The sequence below is a fragment of the Tiliqua scincoides genome, chromosome 5, assembly GCF_035046505.1.
Source record: "Tiliqua scincoides isolate rTilSci1 chromosome 5, rTilSci1.hap2, whole genome shotgun sequence".
In the NCBI taxonomy this organism is placed as follows: Eukaryota; Metazoa; Chordata; class Lepidosauria; order Squamata; family Scincidae; genus Tiliqua; species Tiliqua scincoides.
This window is the reverse complement of record NC_089825.1, coordinates 89,075,865-89,094,689: the sequence shown is the minus strand read 5'-3', so window position 1 is coordinate 89,094,689 and position 18,825 is coordinate 89,075,865. Positions and strand designations below refer to the sequence as shown.

The window sequence follows — 18,825 nt, the reverse complement described above, 5'->3', positions numbered from 1 at the left end:
GTGTTACACTATGAGCTGTGTCTTGAACAGCCAGATTCATATCTAAGGCATAATCCACCATGAAGTTCTCCAATGCAAACCCCAACGAAATGAAGGGGAGCTATGTAAGACCATGGTAGTGCCTATACAAAGCTTCTCTTCAACTCAGTGGGGATCTTCTTCTTTTATCACTTCAGGTGTTGAGGGACTCAGTGGGGATTGTGCAGAAGAACTTTCTACAGGATGGCACCCTAACTTCTTTTCTAGAACCAACGTGGTGTCAGATGTCTAGTGCCAAGCTTTGAAATAATCAATCGATAACAGGGACAAAAGGAAGAAAGGTATGGGTACCTTGATAGAGGCACTTGCAAATCTGGAGAGTTGCTTGATATGTTGTCCCTTCTTGCCAATGATCGCACCCACAGCCTGGGCAGGGATGAAGACATGCACCGTTTCTTGCTCAGGAGGCTGCCAAGAGAAGATTTTTGTGGCCTCTAATTAGTATCAGTCAAATTGGACATCCCAGTTTGACACAGAACAGGCTTTTAAAAAGTGTTGCCTGGTTCTCACCAGCCATTGGCTGAGTTGCTACGATGTCACAGCATGCTCACGTATATCTGACCACTATAAGGCAAGTCTTTGACCTAGTTCTCACAAACAGGAGTTGAGGTGGTTAACCTGTGTCTGGGATTGTAGGTGAATCCCAGATTGTACGTGGGGATTTGTATGAATGAACACTGTTCCATACAAATACCCTGCACATGGAAAGCTAACATGTTACGGAGAAAAGCCTAGCTTGCTCCCTGACGAGACACATTTTAAGTGTGTAAAAATGTTTTCATGGGAAAGCATTCTACTAAATGAGCCATCTGCCATCTAAAGAGATAAAATCCAAACATAGGTGTCCCACTAGGTCACTGTCATGGAATGTTGACCAGCAATGCAGTTTCTGTAAGAAATGAAAGTAAGTTCAGCTGAAGAAAAAAAAAGCCTCTTACTGATTCTAGGGACTATATGTTGACAGCAATGGAAAGGCAGAAGTACTGAGAGGCAGAAGGCTGGAACCACTAATGAAGTGAGAACCCAAAGAGAGCAGGCAGTGGGGACAGTAAAAAAAGAGGACAGAATAGACAGTGAGCTTTGTAAACAAACATTCTGTTCAGAGGAGAATCCTTTAAAAAGTGGTATGCAAGTTTTGGACCTGAAACCTGATCTTCCCCATTAAGGAATGGGGAAGATGTGTCTGTAGAGGGCATCTGTAGGCCAGAGCCTGAAACACTGCAGGTCCATTCCACCCTTCCCAGTTCCAGGAACCATACTGGAACTCCTTCTTTCCTTAAGGTTAGCATTTTTTTAAGAAAGCAAAGAATGAATATACAATAAATAAAAGTTGATGCGGTACACAGAGAAGACAAAATAAATCAAAACCACCACATTGAATTGTACTTGGAAAACCAGAGGAGACCAACATATATTACCACCAAGATGATGGTTGTCTTTATTGTGGCACAGTAGTTTATGCGAACAGGCCCAAGGGACCAGTTTCCCACATGGAAAGAAGGGGTCATGTTATCTACTTACCAAAAAAGAACTATAAGGAGCTGCCCCTGAGACACTACTTGGAGGAGGTGGTACAGCATTGGAAGAGGCAGGAAAGAGGCCGACAGCAGCTAGGTTGAGACCAGGTATCAGATGAGACTGCAGCTAAAATAAACAGAGAGAAAAAAGTAATGGGGGAACCAAGTATTAACCTTACAATGTTATTATGACTCTACTGGCAAAGTTGAAATGCTAGTTTTAGTTAGTGCATAGGAAGCGTTGCATTCAACTAACTGATCACAATCAACTAAACTGCCGATTCAAGAACTTAAAGAAACAACAGAAGGTCTCATGTAAAACTAGTGCACCCACTAACACCATATGTATAGTGCAGTGGTTCTCAAACTGTGGGTCGGGACCCACTTGGTGGGTCGTGATCCAATTTCTGGTGGGTCGTGAGAAGCTGGCGGCAGCCATCTTGAAGATGGCAAAAGACCAAGGTGGCGCCATTTTGGAAGTGGGCAAAGCCTGGGCATCGCCTTTCTAAGCTTCCCGGCATTGAGACATAACTAAGAGCAGCTTGCACATGTGCAAAGAAAGCAGTGTGCTGCTTTTTCCCAGAAAGCGTGCTGCTGCCTTCCAGCTGGACCTCCCTCTGCACTTGGAGGCTTCCCTCAGGGGGGCCAAACGCGGAATGCAGGCTTGGATTTCAGGCAAAGAAGGGCTGGGAGAAACATGGACGAGCCAGCCAGGCTTCTCCCCACCAACCTTTGTCAGCTTGGCTGCCTTGACGGGATGAGCTGCCTTGGGATTGCAAGACAGAGCAGCTCCCCCCCCCCCGGCAGCTGGATTGGGCTGGAGAGTGTAGGCGGAGACCTGAACACAGCACTTGGGTGAGTAGAGGCAGACCCGCGTGATCTCCCCTCTTGTGAGCCTGCCTTGAAAGCAGCATCACAGCCGCCACCACCCCACTGCCTTTCTCGTCCTCTGCATCACGACCACTCTCCCTCTCTGAAATCGCCTGGAAGCCGCGATCCTTTCCTGCCCTGGCTAGCATGTCCTCTCTTTATATCTCTGCTGGGGTGAGGGGGATCCCTGGTTGCCTGGCTGCCAAGAGAGCAGCCAGGAGGGGGTGGGAGGGAGGGCAAGCCTGGCATGTGGGGGGGAGCACCCAGGGAGAGTGCTGCTCCCCCAGCCGCTTCTCTGATGTGCACCCTTCCTCTCTTCTTACTTCTCTCTTAGGTTGCAATTCTGTCTACTCTTACCTGGGAGTAAGACCCATTGCCAATAATGGGAGTCAATTCTGAGCAGACGTGCTTAGGCTTGGGGGAGATGAGGGGAAGCGTCCCTGTTTATCTTCCTTCTGAGGGGGATACTACTTTTTTATTTCTTTTATTTACAAAAACTCAAGCTACTTCTTGTATTGAGGTGCATGAGTAGGGTGCACTTGTTTCTGGCTAGTGCTGAGCACAGTATCAAAAGCCACATCAATGTCTGTTAGTTTCAAGCGCAATACAAGAAGTAGTTTGAGATTTTGTAAATAAAGACAGAAATAAAAACAGTAGTAAATAAATACACAAATATTTTGTTCCAGATGTTTTATTTTTTTGCTTGATAGCAATGGTAGCGAGGGCAGGGAGAATTGGAAGAAGCTTCTGAGCTGGAATACTGTCTCTTGTCATTTACAGTTTGAGTTTCTAGGCAGGAACTTCCTGCTTGATGACATCATTTCCAGATCTGACATCACAGTGATGTCACTTCCTGTTTGATGATGTCATTTCTGGCTATGACATCACTTCCAGGTTGCTGACATCACTTCCGGTGGGCCCCAGACAGGATTGTCATTCTCAGAAGTGGGTCCCGGGCTAAAAAGGGTGAGAACCACTGGTCTAGTGTATTGGCTTAGACAAAGGTGGTCACATAGGGGATTCCTACAGAGCAGGGAGCAGTCGTTCTCAAACTCTCTCTATTGCATAGAGAACTAAGGTAAGTCTTGGTGGGGGCAGGGGGATGGTTACAAACAATCATGCCACAGGTGGTGTCACAGGGGCTTTTTTTTTTTTTTACTTACCCCTGTGTGTAGCAGCCTCTGGGGGTGTGGGGAGTCCCTTGCAGGGCTCCTTGAGTGTCAAACATTAAAAAATGTGATTGTGACCCGCTTCCAGTTTCACGATTCCAACCCAGAAGTTGGTTGTGATCACATTTTCAAAAAATGTTTTAAGGAGTGGGGAACCCTGCACAGGGGTCTGCAGAGCTACCTAAACCCCCTGGAGGCTACTGAAGACAGGGTAAGTTAAAAAAAAAAAAAAAGACTCTGTATCCCCAGTAGCAGCGCGATTATTCCAACTGCATCATCGCCATCCTCCTGACCCCACTCATTAAGGGGACAGAAACCAGCTTCTCAGGCTGGTGGGTCATGACTCACCAGTCTGAGAACCCCTGCTATGGAGTATGGCATGAAAACTTGCATTCAAAATGGTCAGTCATCTTCCATGACGTACCGATATGCTGCACCAACAAAAAGACTGTTCAGCAACCCCACAGCAGGGAGCTCCAGACACATTCACTTAGCTGGTAAGGCATACAGAGCTGGTAAGGCGCAATGGCTGTGAAAGGATTTTTCTCCATTTAAACTCACCTCGCTCATGAATTCAGGAGATAACCTTAGGCCTTAGTTCACATGTAAGGCCAAACCATGGTTTGCCAGTTTATTCATGCATGCAGCAGTGGGTGCACAAGCCATCTCAGGATCATTGCAATTGCCAACAAACAAGACCAATGTATGTATTCCTGCTTAAAAGCACTCTCCACCGTAGCCCTTCAACAATCTCCCTTTTGAACAATTAACTGATCTCAGTTTTGAAAACAAGTTCACAAATGTTTCTAGTCCAAAAGAGATTTTACTGGCCTGTATTACTTGTTGCATACTAGCTGCCTGAAAGAAAAACAGAGTCAGCACTGAGTTCCCTTGAAAAGAGAAAGGAAAAGATCTGTCACAGGCATACTTACACTCATCGCTGCTACGTCATTCTCATAGGCTTCCCTCACTTTTTTCATGATCTCTTGTTCTGCTCTGCAGCAATTTTCAATGGAGCCTTTCACAGTGATGGTCCTTTCGGGGTTGTACAGGGTCAGGTCTTGTAGACTGGGAATGGCAAAAAACCATTAGCAGCATGCTAACAACTTGTGGCCCACCCCAGCCTGTTTTTGTGGTCATTTTTGTTTACGACAGAAAGCATTCCATACAGCCTCAGTGGTCTGTAATTTTCACACAAGGCACTTCTCGCTGTGGTGTGCAATGGCATCATACCGAACAGTGGCAAGCAAGTGATAGGCAGGGAATGCTGCATCAGGTCGCTCTATCCAGCGCAAGATTCTTGAAGTCACAGAGCTGAGGCTACATGCTGATTATGTGTGCATGGGAAAAGAAAGCTTCAGAATTTGTTCATCTTTTGGGAGCAAAGAAGCCCTCCAGAATCTTGTCCAATTCTGTTCTACCTTTTTGTGTGATGTAAGTCATTGCTAATATGTTCAAGAGCTTTCAATATCGATATGGACATTCCCCATCTTAGCCTCTCACTTTCACAGGGATGGAAGGAACAGATGCCAGGAAACTGACAGGTGCCTATCTCTTTCTCCCTATGAGAAGCAAGCAAGGGCTTCCCGAGTAGGAACAGACAGACAGTCTGAGGCATGTTCTCACCCACTGTTCATATAATGAGGCAGAGCTACTTGCCAGTGTCCAAGTTACATGCAAGACTTTGAGAAGCCTTATGTGGATTAAGAAAGAAACCAAAACTCTTACGAGGAGATGGTAATCTTTGTCTCTGTGTCCTGCTCCACCTTCTTCAAGTTCCGTCCCTCTTTGCCAATCAGCCGTCCTACAAAGTTGTTATGGGCCAAGATTTTCAGAGGGACTTCGTCAGCGCTGGGGGGAGGGGAGGAAGAAATGTATTAAAAGAGTTGGAATGCTTTATATATCCTGTTCTACTGCTGACCAACTTCAGGCTGCCTCTTCCATTTCAAGCCAGGTCTGTGTGTGCAGCAGAATGAGGTAGTAGAATGGATCATACCACTGCAGACTGTGGGAGGGGACAGTGTTCCCTCTAAGGCATGAGGCCAAGCAGTCACACACCTCTCAGCTGCCCTCTGCACATTATGGAGCTCAGCAACCCAGAAATTTGGCAATGATGTCCTTGCTGAACATCCTAGTGACACTGCAAGAAATCACAACACCATGCAGCTATTAGAGGGATGTGTGCACCAGCGCAGACCCCTTAGAAGGAAGGCTGGGTGGGAAGTGCCATTTTTAAATGCTTCTCCATTAAAATAAAATGTCTGCAAATAAAAACTAAAAGGCAAATAAGGAAATGTGCTAGTTTTCTACCTTCCAGAAGTCTTACAACCCTTTCTTCCACCTTGTTTTCATGCAGGCATAGACCAGATCTCAATTTAGTTTAACAGAAAGGACCCCAGAGCTGCTTGATCCCATCCAGTTGTTAGCAGGACTTGCAACTAGCGGTGGTTCCCAAATTCACCAAGGCCATGACGCCCTTCGCACTCACAGAGCTACCACGCGGCCTCTTCTTCCCAGCTTTCCAGGCCAAAATCATGTGAGATCTCATGAGAATAACATGAGAACTTGTGCAAGGTCAGTTAGAAGAAGAGGCCACATGGCACCACACAGGGCTACTATGAGTGTGAAAGGGTACTACGGCCCCAGTGTGTTTGGGAACCACTGCTTGAGTCCGGTAAACAGCTAGGCAGCTGACACAAGTCCGAGAAGACCAAGGGTGCAGGGTGGATTGAAAAATGGGGTATAGGATCGTGAAACATAGGATCACTGCTTATAGGATTCACCAACCCACTCCCTGTCCTGAAAGACCCCCGTCCCCCCAGCCAAGACATGCTCCTGCTGCCAACTTCCCTGCACTGGTGAGGCATCCTGGAGCCACTGACATGCGTGTCATCCCTCTGGCCATTTTCAGCAGCGGCCCCAGCCCAGAAGTGTGCAGTAGCGGCCTGACTTTCGTGCTGCTGCAAAGGGCCTTGCTCTGCTGGAGAACGTTCCAGCAGTACAAGGCCCAGAAAGGATTGGGTTGTAAACTTCCATCCACTCACCTCCCCATCCCCTCCCTCCCTTATCAGGCAGGACTTGCTGCTGCCCCTCGACCCCCACAAGGGCCCTCTAGGAATGGAGATGCTCCATTTCCTAAGCAGGCTCCTCATAAGGAAGGATCTGGAAAGTTCCCATCCCCAGAAATGAGGAATGAGGGTGGAGTGGCACCACAGCCTTACCCGATAAGCAAGAAAGGGGAAGTAAACAGATGGATGGCGTGCTTCACCAGCAATTTGTAAACCAGCAACTCAGTTAACTGTGTCTTCGCCCACTGCCTCAGGTGGGAAGAGATGCCCGCTAATCAAGTGTGGCTGCAATCGTATCCACACTTACCTGAGAGTAAGCTGCATTGACTATAATGGAACTTACTTCTGAGTACACATGAACAGGATTGGACTCCGTGCCAGTTAACAACACTTAAACTGTAAAAGGTAAAATCAACCATAGCCATAACAACTATTTTATTTATGGTGCTTTATGTATTGTTTAGCTGCTACGTATATACTATACTAAATGGAGAGGCAGGATCTCAATACTTCTAATAAAGAAATAGCTCAGCTTTACGTCTTGGTGTCTTTCGCCTCCTTCTGCATGATTTCCAAGATCATTTTGCAAGCAGCGGAGCAGCCCTCTGGAGTTGAATGGATGCTGATGGCTTTCTCTGCTGCCCCTGCATTTTCTTTCCGGTGCACATCAATTCTGCGTGAGATAAGGAAGAGGCAAAAGAGTCACAAGATAAACTTGCAAAATCAGAAATTCAAAAGCACGTCAACAGAAGCTCCAAGCCATTAGCTTTCCTTGGCAGTTCCTTTCCTTCCACACTGGCTCCTTATCTCCACTATACATCTCCAAAACCCCTGACCTCTCCCCTCTACCTCTATCTTGTCCACTAAATGAAAACATGGGCACAGACTATGGTACTTCCAGGCCTCCTCAGCACACCATAAAACAACATTTTTGCAACACAACTAATTTTGAATCTTTGGTCACTGCTGTTCATTCTAACAGGGCTTACACAGGACATCTTTCCAGAGGATTGTTCCCCTCTCTGAACAGTTAGTCTCAGGGAGCGTTGGGTTCTTTCTATTTTTATCTTTGTGGTATTTTCCTGGCTGTAGTTTTTTTTTTCCTTTTTCCTGACTGGCTTTCTTGTGACTTTAATTAATGCAATTAAACACTAACGCTAAATATCGGTTATTGTCTTTACTGTAACTTTTTGCTGTTGCCTTTATTGTACTCTACTTTGGTTGCCCCTTGATGGGGGGGAGGAGAGAATGCGGCAAATAAATATGTTTAATACATCTAGCTCCTACTTTGTCACCCTTAATGGAACATCTTTAGCCTGTGGTGGCCACCTCACCTTGCATTTTGGGAGGACTACCTCTTGGCTGATTTAAAAGTAGGTTATTTCAGAATGCCAGATGCAGGGGCGGGCACCAGGATGCAGGTTTTGTCTTGTTGTCTTGTGTGCTCCCTGAAGGATTTGGTGGGCCTCTGTGAGATACAGGAAGCTGGACTAGGTGGGTCTTTGGCCTGATCCAGCAGAGCTCTTCTTATGTTCTTATGAAGGGAATGTTTTTGCTCTCCTAATACCTCTGCTTAACCCACTTTGGACTCTGGCCTGTTTAGCGTTTTAAAACACAGGCCTTCTGGACCAGGTCTGTGCTCCGCCCCACCCCATACAGTGCCTAGCACACTCTTGGCAGTAAATTAATGTTAGAAGTGGACAGGGTTGCTTAGCAGCTGGGGACTTACTTGGACTGTGTCTGCTTGGTTATGTTGCGAATGGTAGCACCCTCTTTGCCAATAATGGCACCCACGTACTGGGTGGGAACCAGAAGCCGAAGGGGGATGTCTACTGGCTGTTGCTTCACAGGTGCTCCTGAAGCCACAGGGGAACCCTGCCTGGGAGCACCACGTGTCCCAAAGCCTCCTCGACGTCCATTCTCTGCGCCCTGCACAGTCTGTTCATCAGGGATGTAGGAGACTTTCAGCGCATGATTTTCCAGCTGGTGTCCATTAAGTTTCATGATGGCTCTGCAGAAAAAAAGAGAGGATAAAAGGCTGGAACAACCTATATAAATCATGTAGTCGCAATTCATGTATATACTGAAATATCCACTTTGTTTCCCCAAAACAGCCCATAGGATTAAAAAGTGCTGAAAATATAACCAAGTATCCCCGATCCTTTAAAGTTTAGGCAAGGCCACCAAAAGGCTCTGGGAGTTGTTTCCCGACATCCTGATAAGCCAGCATGTATCATGTGACTGCAAAAGAGATTAACCTTAAAGATCCTATCCAGAGGCTGAACTGGCAACTGATCAACATCTGGCCAAAGTCCCTGTCAAGAGTTTATACTCAAGATTTTGCGACCCATTTGCTACCTGCCAATAATATGCAGCCCTTCTAGGTCTCATGTCTAGTTCTGCTTTGGACCTTTTTCCCAATCTTCATCCAGGTCCTGTACGACTTTTTCATTCCAGTTAAATCCCCCTTCCTTCACAAAAACTGTATAGCAAACTATTTTGTTCCCTTGGCAGCTGAGCTTTCTGTACCACCACACCACCTCAATCCATGCAAAAGTCTTCATCAAGCCAAATGCAATACCATATAGATTACTGAAAGGAATGAAGTTATACAAAGTCAAACATATACAAAGGAGACATGTGCATTTGCTGATAGGGAGCTAGCAGGTACACCATAGCAAGCCCCTCACTTCCTAAAAGTAGTAAGCCAGTAAGCACTCTGCCTTCACCCCACCACTACAGAGATCATCTCTTATTTCCTGTATTTCTTTTCCTCTACAGGGCCACCCTCATTATCTGCAGGGGTTCGGTTCCTGGAACCAAAATCTATGGATGTCGAAATTGACAGATTTCAAGGTCCCCAAGCTCTCCAAACAGCACTGATTTTTTGGGTCTGGAGGCCCTTCTGAGGCCTTCAGTGGGCCAAAAACCATGACTTTTAGTTTTTTGTTGATACCCAGAAGTCATGTTTTTTGGACCTTTGAAGGCCTCCGGAAAGCCAAAAAGCACAACTTCTGGTGTTCCGGTTTACAAGAAGCCCTCAGAAGGGGCTCTGGACTCAACCAGGGCAGGGCTCCAGTTGGGTTCAGAAGACAACAGGTGGCCCAACCAGCAGGTTCAGAACCCACAGGTATTCAAATCTGTGGGTACCGAACTCGTGGATTATGAGGGCCGACCTGTATTTCTAAGGTAACTGACTTATCTTCCCATCTCCCCATCCACTTCTGACAAGAGAAGGAGATGGGCAGTGCTCCCTCCTTTGTCACCTCTCTCTCATTATTGATGCTAAATAAGCAGCCACATCTTGAACTACAGATCTTGAAGAAATAGTAATTTTTAAGTCACTTCACATATTGCGTGTAACTGTACAACAACACTTTTTAAATGTACAGCTAAAAATGTAAAATGTGGTGTGACAAATAGCCATTTGGAAATAATAATAATAATAATAATAATAATAATAATAATAATAGGTATTTATATACCGCCTTTCTTGGTCTTTATTCAAGACTTTATTCAAGGTGGTTTACATAGGCAGGCTTTTATTTAAATCCCTTATTAAATAGGGACTTTTACAATTTCAAAGAAGGTTCTTTCTTTCAAGAACAACTACATTCAAGGTGTTTCATTCCGATCTGGCTTCACATTCTGGCCTCCATCCTCACACGCTCAGAGCAGATGGAATTGCTCGGCTTCAGCTTGTCAGCTGCTCCAAGGTCACACGGTGCCGGTGGCCTCGAACTGGCGACCTTGTGGATGTTATCTTCAGGCAGATGGAGGGTCTACCCTCTAGACCAGACCTCCTGCCCCTGTGAAATTGCATGTCACTAGCCAGATATCTAGGAGTGGTGACAATTTCCTCTTCAGGGTACACTTAGTGTCAAACCCTGATTCATTACTGCACAATATGCGGAATGGTGCGCGATGCAATAAATAGTAATACGTATTTGGATACTGAGCTGCAGTTCCACAGAGCTACCTATAGATGGAGATGTTAGCATGAACAAGACCCTGATTATGGGACAACCTGATATTGCACCCAAGCATCTCAGCTTAATTTCTCTGTTTTCTCCTTGAGCTGAAAGGATAGCTGGTGTGCAGCTTTATGCAGCTCAACTTTATGCAGCTCAACTTTATGCAGCTTTATAAAGTTGACCTTTATGCAGCTCAACTACTCACTCTTGCATGTGAAACAAGGCCCAGAGAAATGGGAGTGAGGAGCTAACATAGGTAAAGAAGGCTGTCAAAGATTGTCACTGTGCCCCCTGGTTAGGGGCAGTTAGAGTCAATTTATTTATTCCCTACTTTTCTCCCTTAATGGAACTCAAGGGAGTGTAAGCCAGGCTCCCACCGGGCCACTGACGAGGCTTAGCCCCTCTTAGCTTCAGCAAAGATGGATGTATCATTTATCCTCAGATAACGCCCTGTGTTCTCAACACACCCAAGGCCAAGCCAATAAAACATTTTTAACTTACTGTCTGGTCTGCTCCCGGTTGGAGTAGGTGACGTTGACGACTGCTGTCTCACTATCTGTATTCACTTGTATAAAGAAAAAGAAGATCTTGGTTAGCCAAAATGTGAACTATTATTGAACAGCTAGCTTAGTATTAATAGTCCAAGCCCAGCTCATGAGAGAACACAGCAAGTAGATGTTAAAGAGAGTAATCTTTCCAGAATGCCAGCAGGACTGGACCACAGTCTTCTTCTACTACAGGAAGATACAACCCGGAGGGAAAAAGATTCGTTCTGTTAAGTCCTGCTACATAACAGGAGCTTGGATTTCTCCCACATCCCATCTTCCTCAGAAAGGAAAAAAACAGGCAGCCCAATCCTATTGAGCTGCCCAGCTGGTGGAACTAGTGTTTCACCAGTGCTGGCTGCTGTAAGGCAGCTGTAAAATGCACTCTAGCCGTGCACTCTGCCAGAGTGCTGGCGGGAAATCTGCCCACCAGAGCAAGTAAGCCAGAGGGCTGGGAGGAATGTGCAACACGGCTAGAAGGGGCAAAACTCGGTGGGTAAGGGGGAGAAATGGGGCAGGGAGCCTGCAGGAAGGGGTGGATCCAGTGGTGATGGTGTGCACTGGATTCTATCCTCCTTATCCACAGCCTCCCCACCCCCTTCCTCACCTCAGACGTATCCCAGTATAAGTGCACACAGTCACCCCCGCTGGATACATGCCTTTTCAGCATGGCTGTACTGGGGTGGGAAGGACAGAACTGAGCCAAAGGATGGGCAAAAAGGAGTTCCTACTAGGATGCTAAATTCTGGATACCATTTTCAAGTCTCAACCCATAATTATTCTCTGAAACTTTTCAGGGAATCTCACCTTGTTCACAGTTTTCCACAGTACCATACTGGGCTAGCAAACCATCCAGAACCTGTTCAAATGCAAAAGATAAACACAGGGTGGGGGTGGGTAGAAAAACATTGTGTTAATGTGGAAAACCCTCGCAAGGTACAGTTGCAAAAAGAAACGCTATCGTTAGGGAGCAAAATCTCGAAAGAGAAGCAAAGCCTCAAATTTGTGTTAATTTTTTTAAATGGTTATAACATACCCAATCTGTTTTGATAATAAGAATCAGATATTCTCCTGAATCAGATTACTTGTCCATCTATTTTAGGGTTGCCTAAGCTAACTCATGGTGGCTCTCCAGGGTTTCAGTCAGGGGTTTAGCAGAGCCCTACCTATAGATGCCAGGGATTTAACCGAAGACACGCAAAGCAGATGCTCAATCAATGAATTACATGCTCCATTACTGATCATATCAGCCTTCCTCAGGGACCACACACACACACAGCTTCGTTTTAACAATGACTGATATATCCTAAATAAGGAAAAAGCCAAAGTCCAGTAGGCAAGTCAATCCAAAGCATGCACTTGGCTGGCGCAAGTCCCTTATCCCAGTTTGGGTCACAAACCTGCTGTAAAGCAAGTTTGCGCATCCGTGGGAGTCAGCTGGGCTGGTGCAAGGACACGTACCGGCCCACAGAAGCCAGATCTGGCCTCCACACCAACTGAACTCAGTACGTTCGTGCTGGCCGAGCTCGGGAGTCTAGGGGTGTGTGTGGTGAGGGCAAGGAGGAGGCGTTTCAGGGTGGAGGGGCAGACCGTGGGCAGGCCTGTGGGCAGGCGAGCAGGGTGCAGGAGGCAGGGCCAGGACCCAGCAGTTATGCCAGATCCTAGCCCCGTTCCTGGGTGGCAGAGAGCGGCTCCAGGCTGCTCCATTCTGCCTCTTTAGGTGGCGCAGATCTGAGTAGACCCATTGGGGCCACTGCGACTCTCCCTGGGGTAAGGGGAATTATTTTGTTCCTCTTGCCAAGCTTCAGCCAGCCCAAAACTTGCACTGGACACACCGCAGGTTCCGGCACAAGTTAGGATTGTACTGCCCAATGGATAATATGGTTCTCTGCAGAGTGGGCTACTTCACAGTTCTTATATTACCCCAGTCCCAAGCAACCCAGTATTGCTCTGCTATTGAAGTCCAAAACAGCACAGGCCATTTCACACATGCAGAGCTTAGAATGCACAATTAATTTAATAATTAATAATTATTAAAACATACATTTCTCTTAAAAGGATTCACCTGGTATGCTTTTTAAAAACAGCCTGATTAAGATTGGTTGGCAACCTTCAGTCTGAAAAGACTATGGTATAAGCCTACAGCACCCAGTATTCCCAGGCGGTCTCCCATCCAAGTACTAACCAGGCCTGATGCTGCTTAGCTTCCGAGATCATGGTATAAGCCTACAGCACCCGGTTAAGATTAATGTCCCAGTTCTATGCAGGACCTGTGCCAATGGAACACATGTTCCACAGGCATACACCATCACAAAAGTGCCATAAAGTGCTTTGTGACAGTGCTAGGAGCCGATGCACTGGCAGGTGCATGTTGGCAGGACGCATGCTGGAGCAGGTAAGTCCAGCACAGGGGCAGGAGTGAGCAGAACAGGAAGGGGTTGGGATAAAGGTGGGCTGTATCTAAACCCCCTTCCTGGGCCTGATCCGTCTGCCTGGATCCACTTGGAGCTGCACCAATGAGATTGCTGATGCAGGTCCGAGTTGACCCATAGCGGTTGCTGGGGTTTACCCAAGGGCAAGGGGACAAATGTTCCTTTACCCCGAGGAGACCTCCAGCAGTCAAAAAGTCCCCACAGGATCTAGCTTAGCCCACATTGGCTATGCTACACCACAATTAGGCTGTAAATCTGAATACGAGCATGTTTAACCAACATTTACAATCTCTTAAAACTTAATAGCTCCGTATCAACCACCACTTTCTAAAGAAAGGCTGCTTTCTCTAAACAAAGAAGTACGGCGAAAATGTCCTTTTGTGGTTAGGTGGCATAAATATGGCATAATAGATCATATTCTCTGTTTGATGCTAGGGGCCAGGGACAGGCAAGTCATCACAAACACTGGGATCCAATCCTGGCCCCAAGCAACGACATTGTGTACATCACTTTCAAAGTCATGTCCTGTGCTCACCTGGAAGGTATTTTTATGCTAATTAACTAACAGAACTCATCAATTTTTATTGTACACAAACCAGGATGTTTTCTTTTCATTTTATGACATTTAGACTATTCTGCCCAGTTACGAACTATGAGTCCAGGTTTCATTTTAAAATGCTAGTTGTCTTTATAACCAGAAAATTACCCACAGGCTCCAGGAGCAAAAGCTCTATTGGCTATATTGTGTTTCTGAAGTGGACTGGGGGAAAGCAGGACAGTTAACCAGTACAAAAGAGAGAGCAGAAGTGAAATATAAAACAGTAACATTGAAAAGTATACCAGCTGATAGATAATAAAAATTAACACATTTCAGAGCCCAATCCTATCCATGTCTACTCAGAAGATCAATGGGGCGTACTCTCAGGAAACTGTGGATAGGATTGTAGCCTAAGCTAATTAGGATGCATTATTATTTAGGAAATATACCAATGTTCAAATGAGTTCAAAGTACCAAGGGATACTTGATTTAAATCACTCCTTATTTTACCATGGTGATTTAAATTAACTTGATTTACAGGCCAACTTTCTACTTACATATCCTGACTGCTATAAACCAGTCAGCACCAGTCACAAAAGGTGTTCCCAACAGCTGCAGGCACTGGTGAGAAGGCTTGCACCTTCCTGCCCATCCCAGCACTTCTCCTGCTGCTCACTGACAAAGGCAAGACAGTAGGAGAGGCAGGAAAGGGTAGCGGGAGGGTGAAACAGGGATGGGAGCAAGGTAGGATCGGCAGCCATGAAGCTGCCCGCGTCCTATGTCCCCTTACCCAGAGGACACCTCCTGGACTGCCCCCGCCATCATAGTGGTCGCCATTTTGGTACCACAACATCAAATGGGGCGGGCGCATAATGGATAGAATTGGGCTGTAAATCAATTCCCCCAGCCACAGAAGCAACTTTTTCAGACATTGAGATGTACAGCCAGAATGAAAGAAAGGAGAATTTCCTTTGCTCTCCTGTTAGTATATAATCTCTTAGTATATCATGGGATTCCACAATATTAAAGACTTGGATTGTTGACCACATGCATTTCCATTCCCTAACTTACCTCCCATCGTAGCTGAGGGGGAATATTCCTTATCTGAATTTTGCGGCTTCTAAAAGAAAGAAGGGGGAAAATGTTATCTAGATTTATGGCCAATTCCATCTTGAAGATGTCACATACACAAAAGACAAAAACAGATCCCTGCCTGGAAGGCACCTAAAGGTAGCACAATCAAAAAGTAGTACAATCAACATTTTTTTCAGCTTCGAAAATGGGTTAAAAAAAAATGCTATGAATCCATAAAAGGTTTTTAGTCTGTATGTTCAAACTTTACCCATATTAGTTATTTTTATCCTGAAACAAAAGTTTCTCTGTCTAATATCTTGGGAGACAATTCTTACTTATTAAAGATGACGAAGCATCCTGTTGCGTTGTTTCATAGTTTAATATGTAAAACGGTGTGTCAAAAATTCACTTTGAATATTCCCTCACAGAATCCCCTTGGAGATCGAGTCACAGTTCCAATCCCATAAGTCAGTGGTCTTCAACTTATTTTGTGCTTTGAGCCCCCCCAAATAAATGCATATTGTATGAGACAGAGGACCCACCACTGATCCCTTCTTAGGACCCAAACTCCCAGCCCCCACCTCATTTCCCCCCACCTCTTGTGCCTTCACACCTGTAAAGCAGCAGCCTGAGCTGCAGGGCAAGACATCAAGCAGAAGCAGTACCTTTGATAAGGCAGAACCATTATTGGGTTGGATCCAAGCCCTCTCTTGCACAGGCTACTGTGAACCCCCCCCCCCAAAAAAGAGGCTTCGTGACCCCATTAGGATCACAACCCACAAGTTGAAGAACACTGCCCTAAGCGGCAGGCTTGCTCTGCTCCCTCTCTGGGTCCCTGCTTTGATTTTCAACAAGAAGGTGCCAGAATATAGGAGTTTGAAAGTGCAAAAAAGAGGGAGAAAGTGCAGGCAAAGGTTTAATACCCTCCTCCAAATGCAAGGGCCCAAACATCCCAAGAAAACTGTCATTAAGCCCTGGTACAATTTAAGAGCCAAGTACTATTTATGTTGGTGTGAAACGCAGAGCTGACTGGTGGTAAAATCCTGAGGTGTCACGATCACACTGCAAACATCAACACTATTTTGCTTTTTACCAGAGTACCTGATAGCTTGGTAGGGGGCAGGCACCGATGAGACTTGGAGTTTTCATTAAAAACGTTTTAATACTAGCTGTTGTGGAAAGAAACCTGAAATCATGAAGGGATCTCCTCAGAAATGCCCACCTTGCTGGGCCTCTAAACAGGCTTTTGATTTTCACTCACTAAATACCAGCCTGTCATCATCCCCCTTTTTGATCTTCTGTTCACTGCAGCACCAAGCAGCCCAGTTCTGACTGCCATGGTTCTTTCTGGTAAGGAACAGGGAATAGGAAACAGGGAACATAAACAATAGGGGAATAAGAAAAGGAAGGGACAAAAGGGATAACTTCCTTCCCACAAGCATCCTGCTTCTCTACTATCCCCATTCATTCTCTCCTTCCTGGTGTTCCCCAATTCCTTCCCTCAGCTGCGTCTTCCAGGCACTTCCTTCCCCCAGCCTCGATGCAAAAGAAAAAGGAGGATGAGAAATTCTTATAGCACCCTCTCCAATCATTTCAAGAGCAAAGGGGGAGTAAGCACCCTCACTCCCTTCTCCACTCCTGAAGCAACTGTGGGGGTGTAGGGGTGTGGATTGCCTTCACCGCAATAAACACTGGTGGGGATCCACTTCAGCTAGAAGAAGGCAAACAAGCATTTTCAAGGGACGTGGGGGGGCCTTTCCAAGTCCCGCTGTTTTTCTGTAAAGTACAGGTCGGCCCTTGACAACCACAAGAGTTCTGTTCCCAGAACCCCCACAGATACCAAAACCTGTGGATAACTGAATCTGTGGGTTGGGCCACCCCTGACCACCAGAGGTGATTGGAAGCACCTTCTGGTTGTGTCCAGCAGTGTCAAAAGGCATTTCCAGTTTTTATGAAAACCAGAAGTGCCTTTCCGACACCTCCAGGGGGTGTTCTGAGGCCTGGAGAGGCCACCTCCAGCCTCTCGGGTTTGGGTCCTCCAGCCACAGGTTTGGAACCCATGATGGGTCAAACCCACAGTGAGTCAAATCTGTGGGTTCCGAACCCGCAGATAAAGTGGTGTATGAAGAGGTGACCTACCATCAGTACAAGGCACTCTATCTTACCCTCAGGGCCAGCCCCAAATCTCCAGGCACCTGAGTCAGAATGCCAAGAGCTACATCCTTTATCTAGTACATGACAGCCTAAGTTCCTCTGAAGCCCAGAGGAAAGGTGCAAAAATAGTAGTGGACATTATTATTGTTGTTGTTGTTGTTGTTGTTGTTGTTGTTGTTGTACCACTTTTCAACAAAGTAGTTCAATAAATGGTTCCCTGCCCTCAAAGGACTCACAATCTAAAATGAGATGCAGAAGAGACTCACGAATATATTTTCCCAGATAATAGCTGCATATTTGGTCTGTGCCTGAGACTCAAAGGCCACCACTTTCTTCTCATCCATAATCCTCCCAATGAAGGAGGGGCAGGCCAGAACCCTGCAGCCACTCTCGGAGCAGTTCCCAGTTGATTCTGAGGGCCATTCCCTCTCTTCCAATTTAAGGAAAAGGGAAAGAAGACGGCGCTCTTCAGAGAGGCACAGAAGCGGTGTGCGCCTTCTCTGATTTTGGAGGAGACTTGTGCCACTTCTCAGGCCCTGAGGGAGCCTTCTGCTCCGCTTGTAAGCAGTGCAAAGGGCTCTATCGGAGAGCTTAGGGGCCGCTGGAAGCGGTGCCCAGGAGGCAAGTGTCACCCATCTCCTGGAAGTGGTGCTCACCTGTCATGGACACTGCTTTAAGAGCCCTTTGCGCTGCTTACAAGGGCACAGAAGGCTCCATAAGGGCCTGAGCTGCCTTCTCCCTTTTTCTCAAAGGAGGAACGGAGGAGGCAGCCGCATGGAAGTAATTTCGGAGGCAATTATGTGGTGCTGGGCGTGGGAAAGCCCAAGACCACCTCTGCATCTCAGGCCTCTGAGGGGTCAAAAGGCTTCAATTGAAAGTTGCATCCTGAACAGCAACAAGCAGCAACTAACAACTCCAATGAAAAGCAAAGGCAGAAGGCCAGGCTTTGGTTTTTATAGCATGACTGGCTAAACCAGAGGTTTCCTATAGCCTGCTACCCGCAAGGGTCAATGCTGCATACACCTACTCCCTTCTGGGCCTGAAGAGGGCACTGTGTCCTGAGCACACATTACTATAAAACAGAGTTTCTCAAGGCTTATCCTCTACTGTACCGCTTCACATGGTCCAGCTATTCAAAGTACCACCACCATCAACCCCTGTTATTTCTGGGTTGGGAGGCCAGATGTGATGCAACAAACACCAGTAAGAGACTCAGGGTGGACGGAAGGGCTATTATAACCACAGAGAAGCATGCTTTGGAGCCTCCTACCACTGTTTGTTGTGTCGTGATCCTGGTCTCACTGGTGGGCGGTAGGTGTCCACGGGTCCCACAAGTACCACCAGACACCACCTCAAGTACTACTGGTGGTACCACTGGTTGAGAAACACTGCAATAATATAATTTATAACACTGTGCAACATATAATTCAAATTACAAAAACAAT

At 46.3% G+C, this 18,825-nt stretch overlaps 1 protein-coding gene across 2 annotated transcripts in view; it reads right to left on the bottom strand.

The window, feature by feature from the left end:
- The window catches only part of IGF2BP1 (insulin like growth factor 2 mRNA binding protein 1), a 70,717-nt gene that overhangs the window by 5,485 nt on the left and 46,407 nt on the right, over window positions 1–18,825 (bottom strand). Inside the window, exons 3-11 of one of the 2 annotated variants that reach the window (XM_066627621.1) lie at window positions 15,224–15,272; window positions 11,990–12,041; window positions 11,139–11,202; window positions 8,393–8,674; window positions 7,202–7,336; window positions 5,324–5,446; window positions 4,528–4,663; window positions 1,561–1,683; window positions 331–447 (exon numbers count right to left, since the gene is read on the bottom strand). In XM_066627621.1, the coding sequence (XP_066483718.1) occupies window positions 331–447; window positions 1,561–1,683; window positions 4,528–4,663; window positions 5,324–5,446; window positions 7,202–7,336; window positions 8,393–8,674; window positions 11,139–11,202; window positions 11,990–12,041; window positions 15,224–15,272 (1,081 nt within the window). The remainder of the gene's footprint in view (window positions 1–330; window positions 448–1,560; window positions 1,684–4,527; window positions 4,664–5,323; window positions 5,447–7,201; window positions 7,337–8,392; window positions 8,675–11,138; window positions 11,203–11,989; window positions 12,042–15,223; window positions 15,273–18,825) is intronic. The other variant, XM_066627622.1, reaches the window with a different exon arrangement.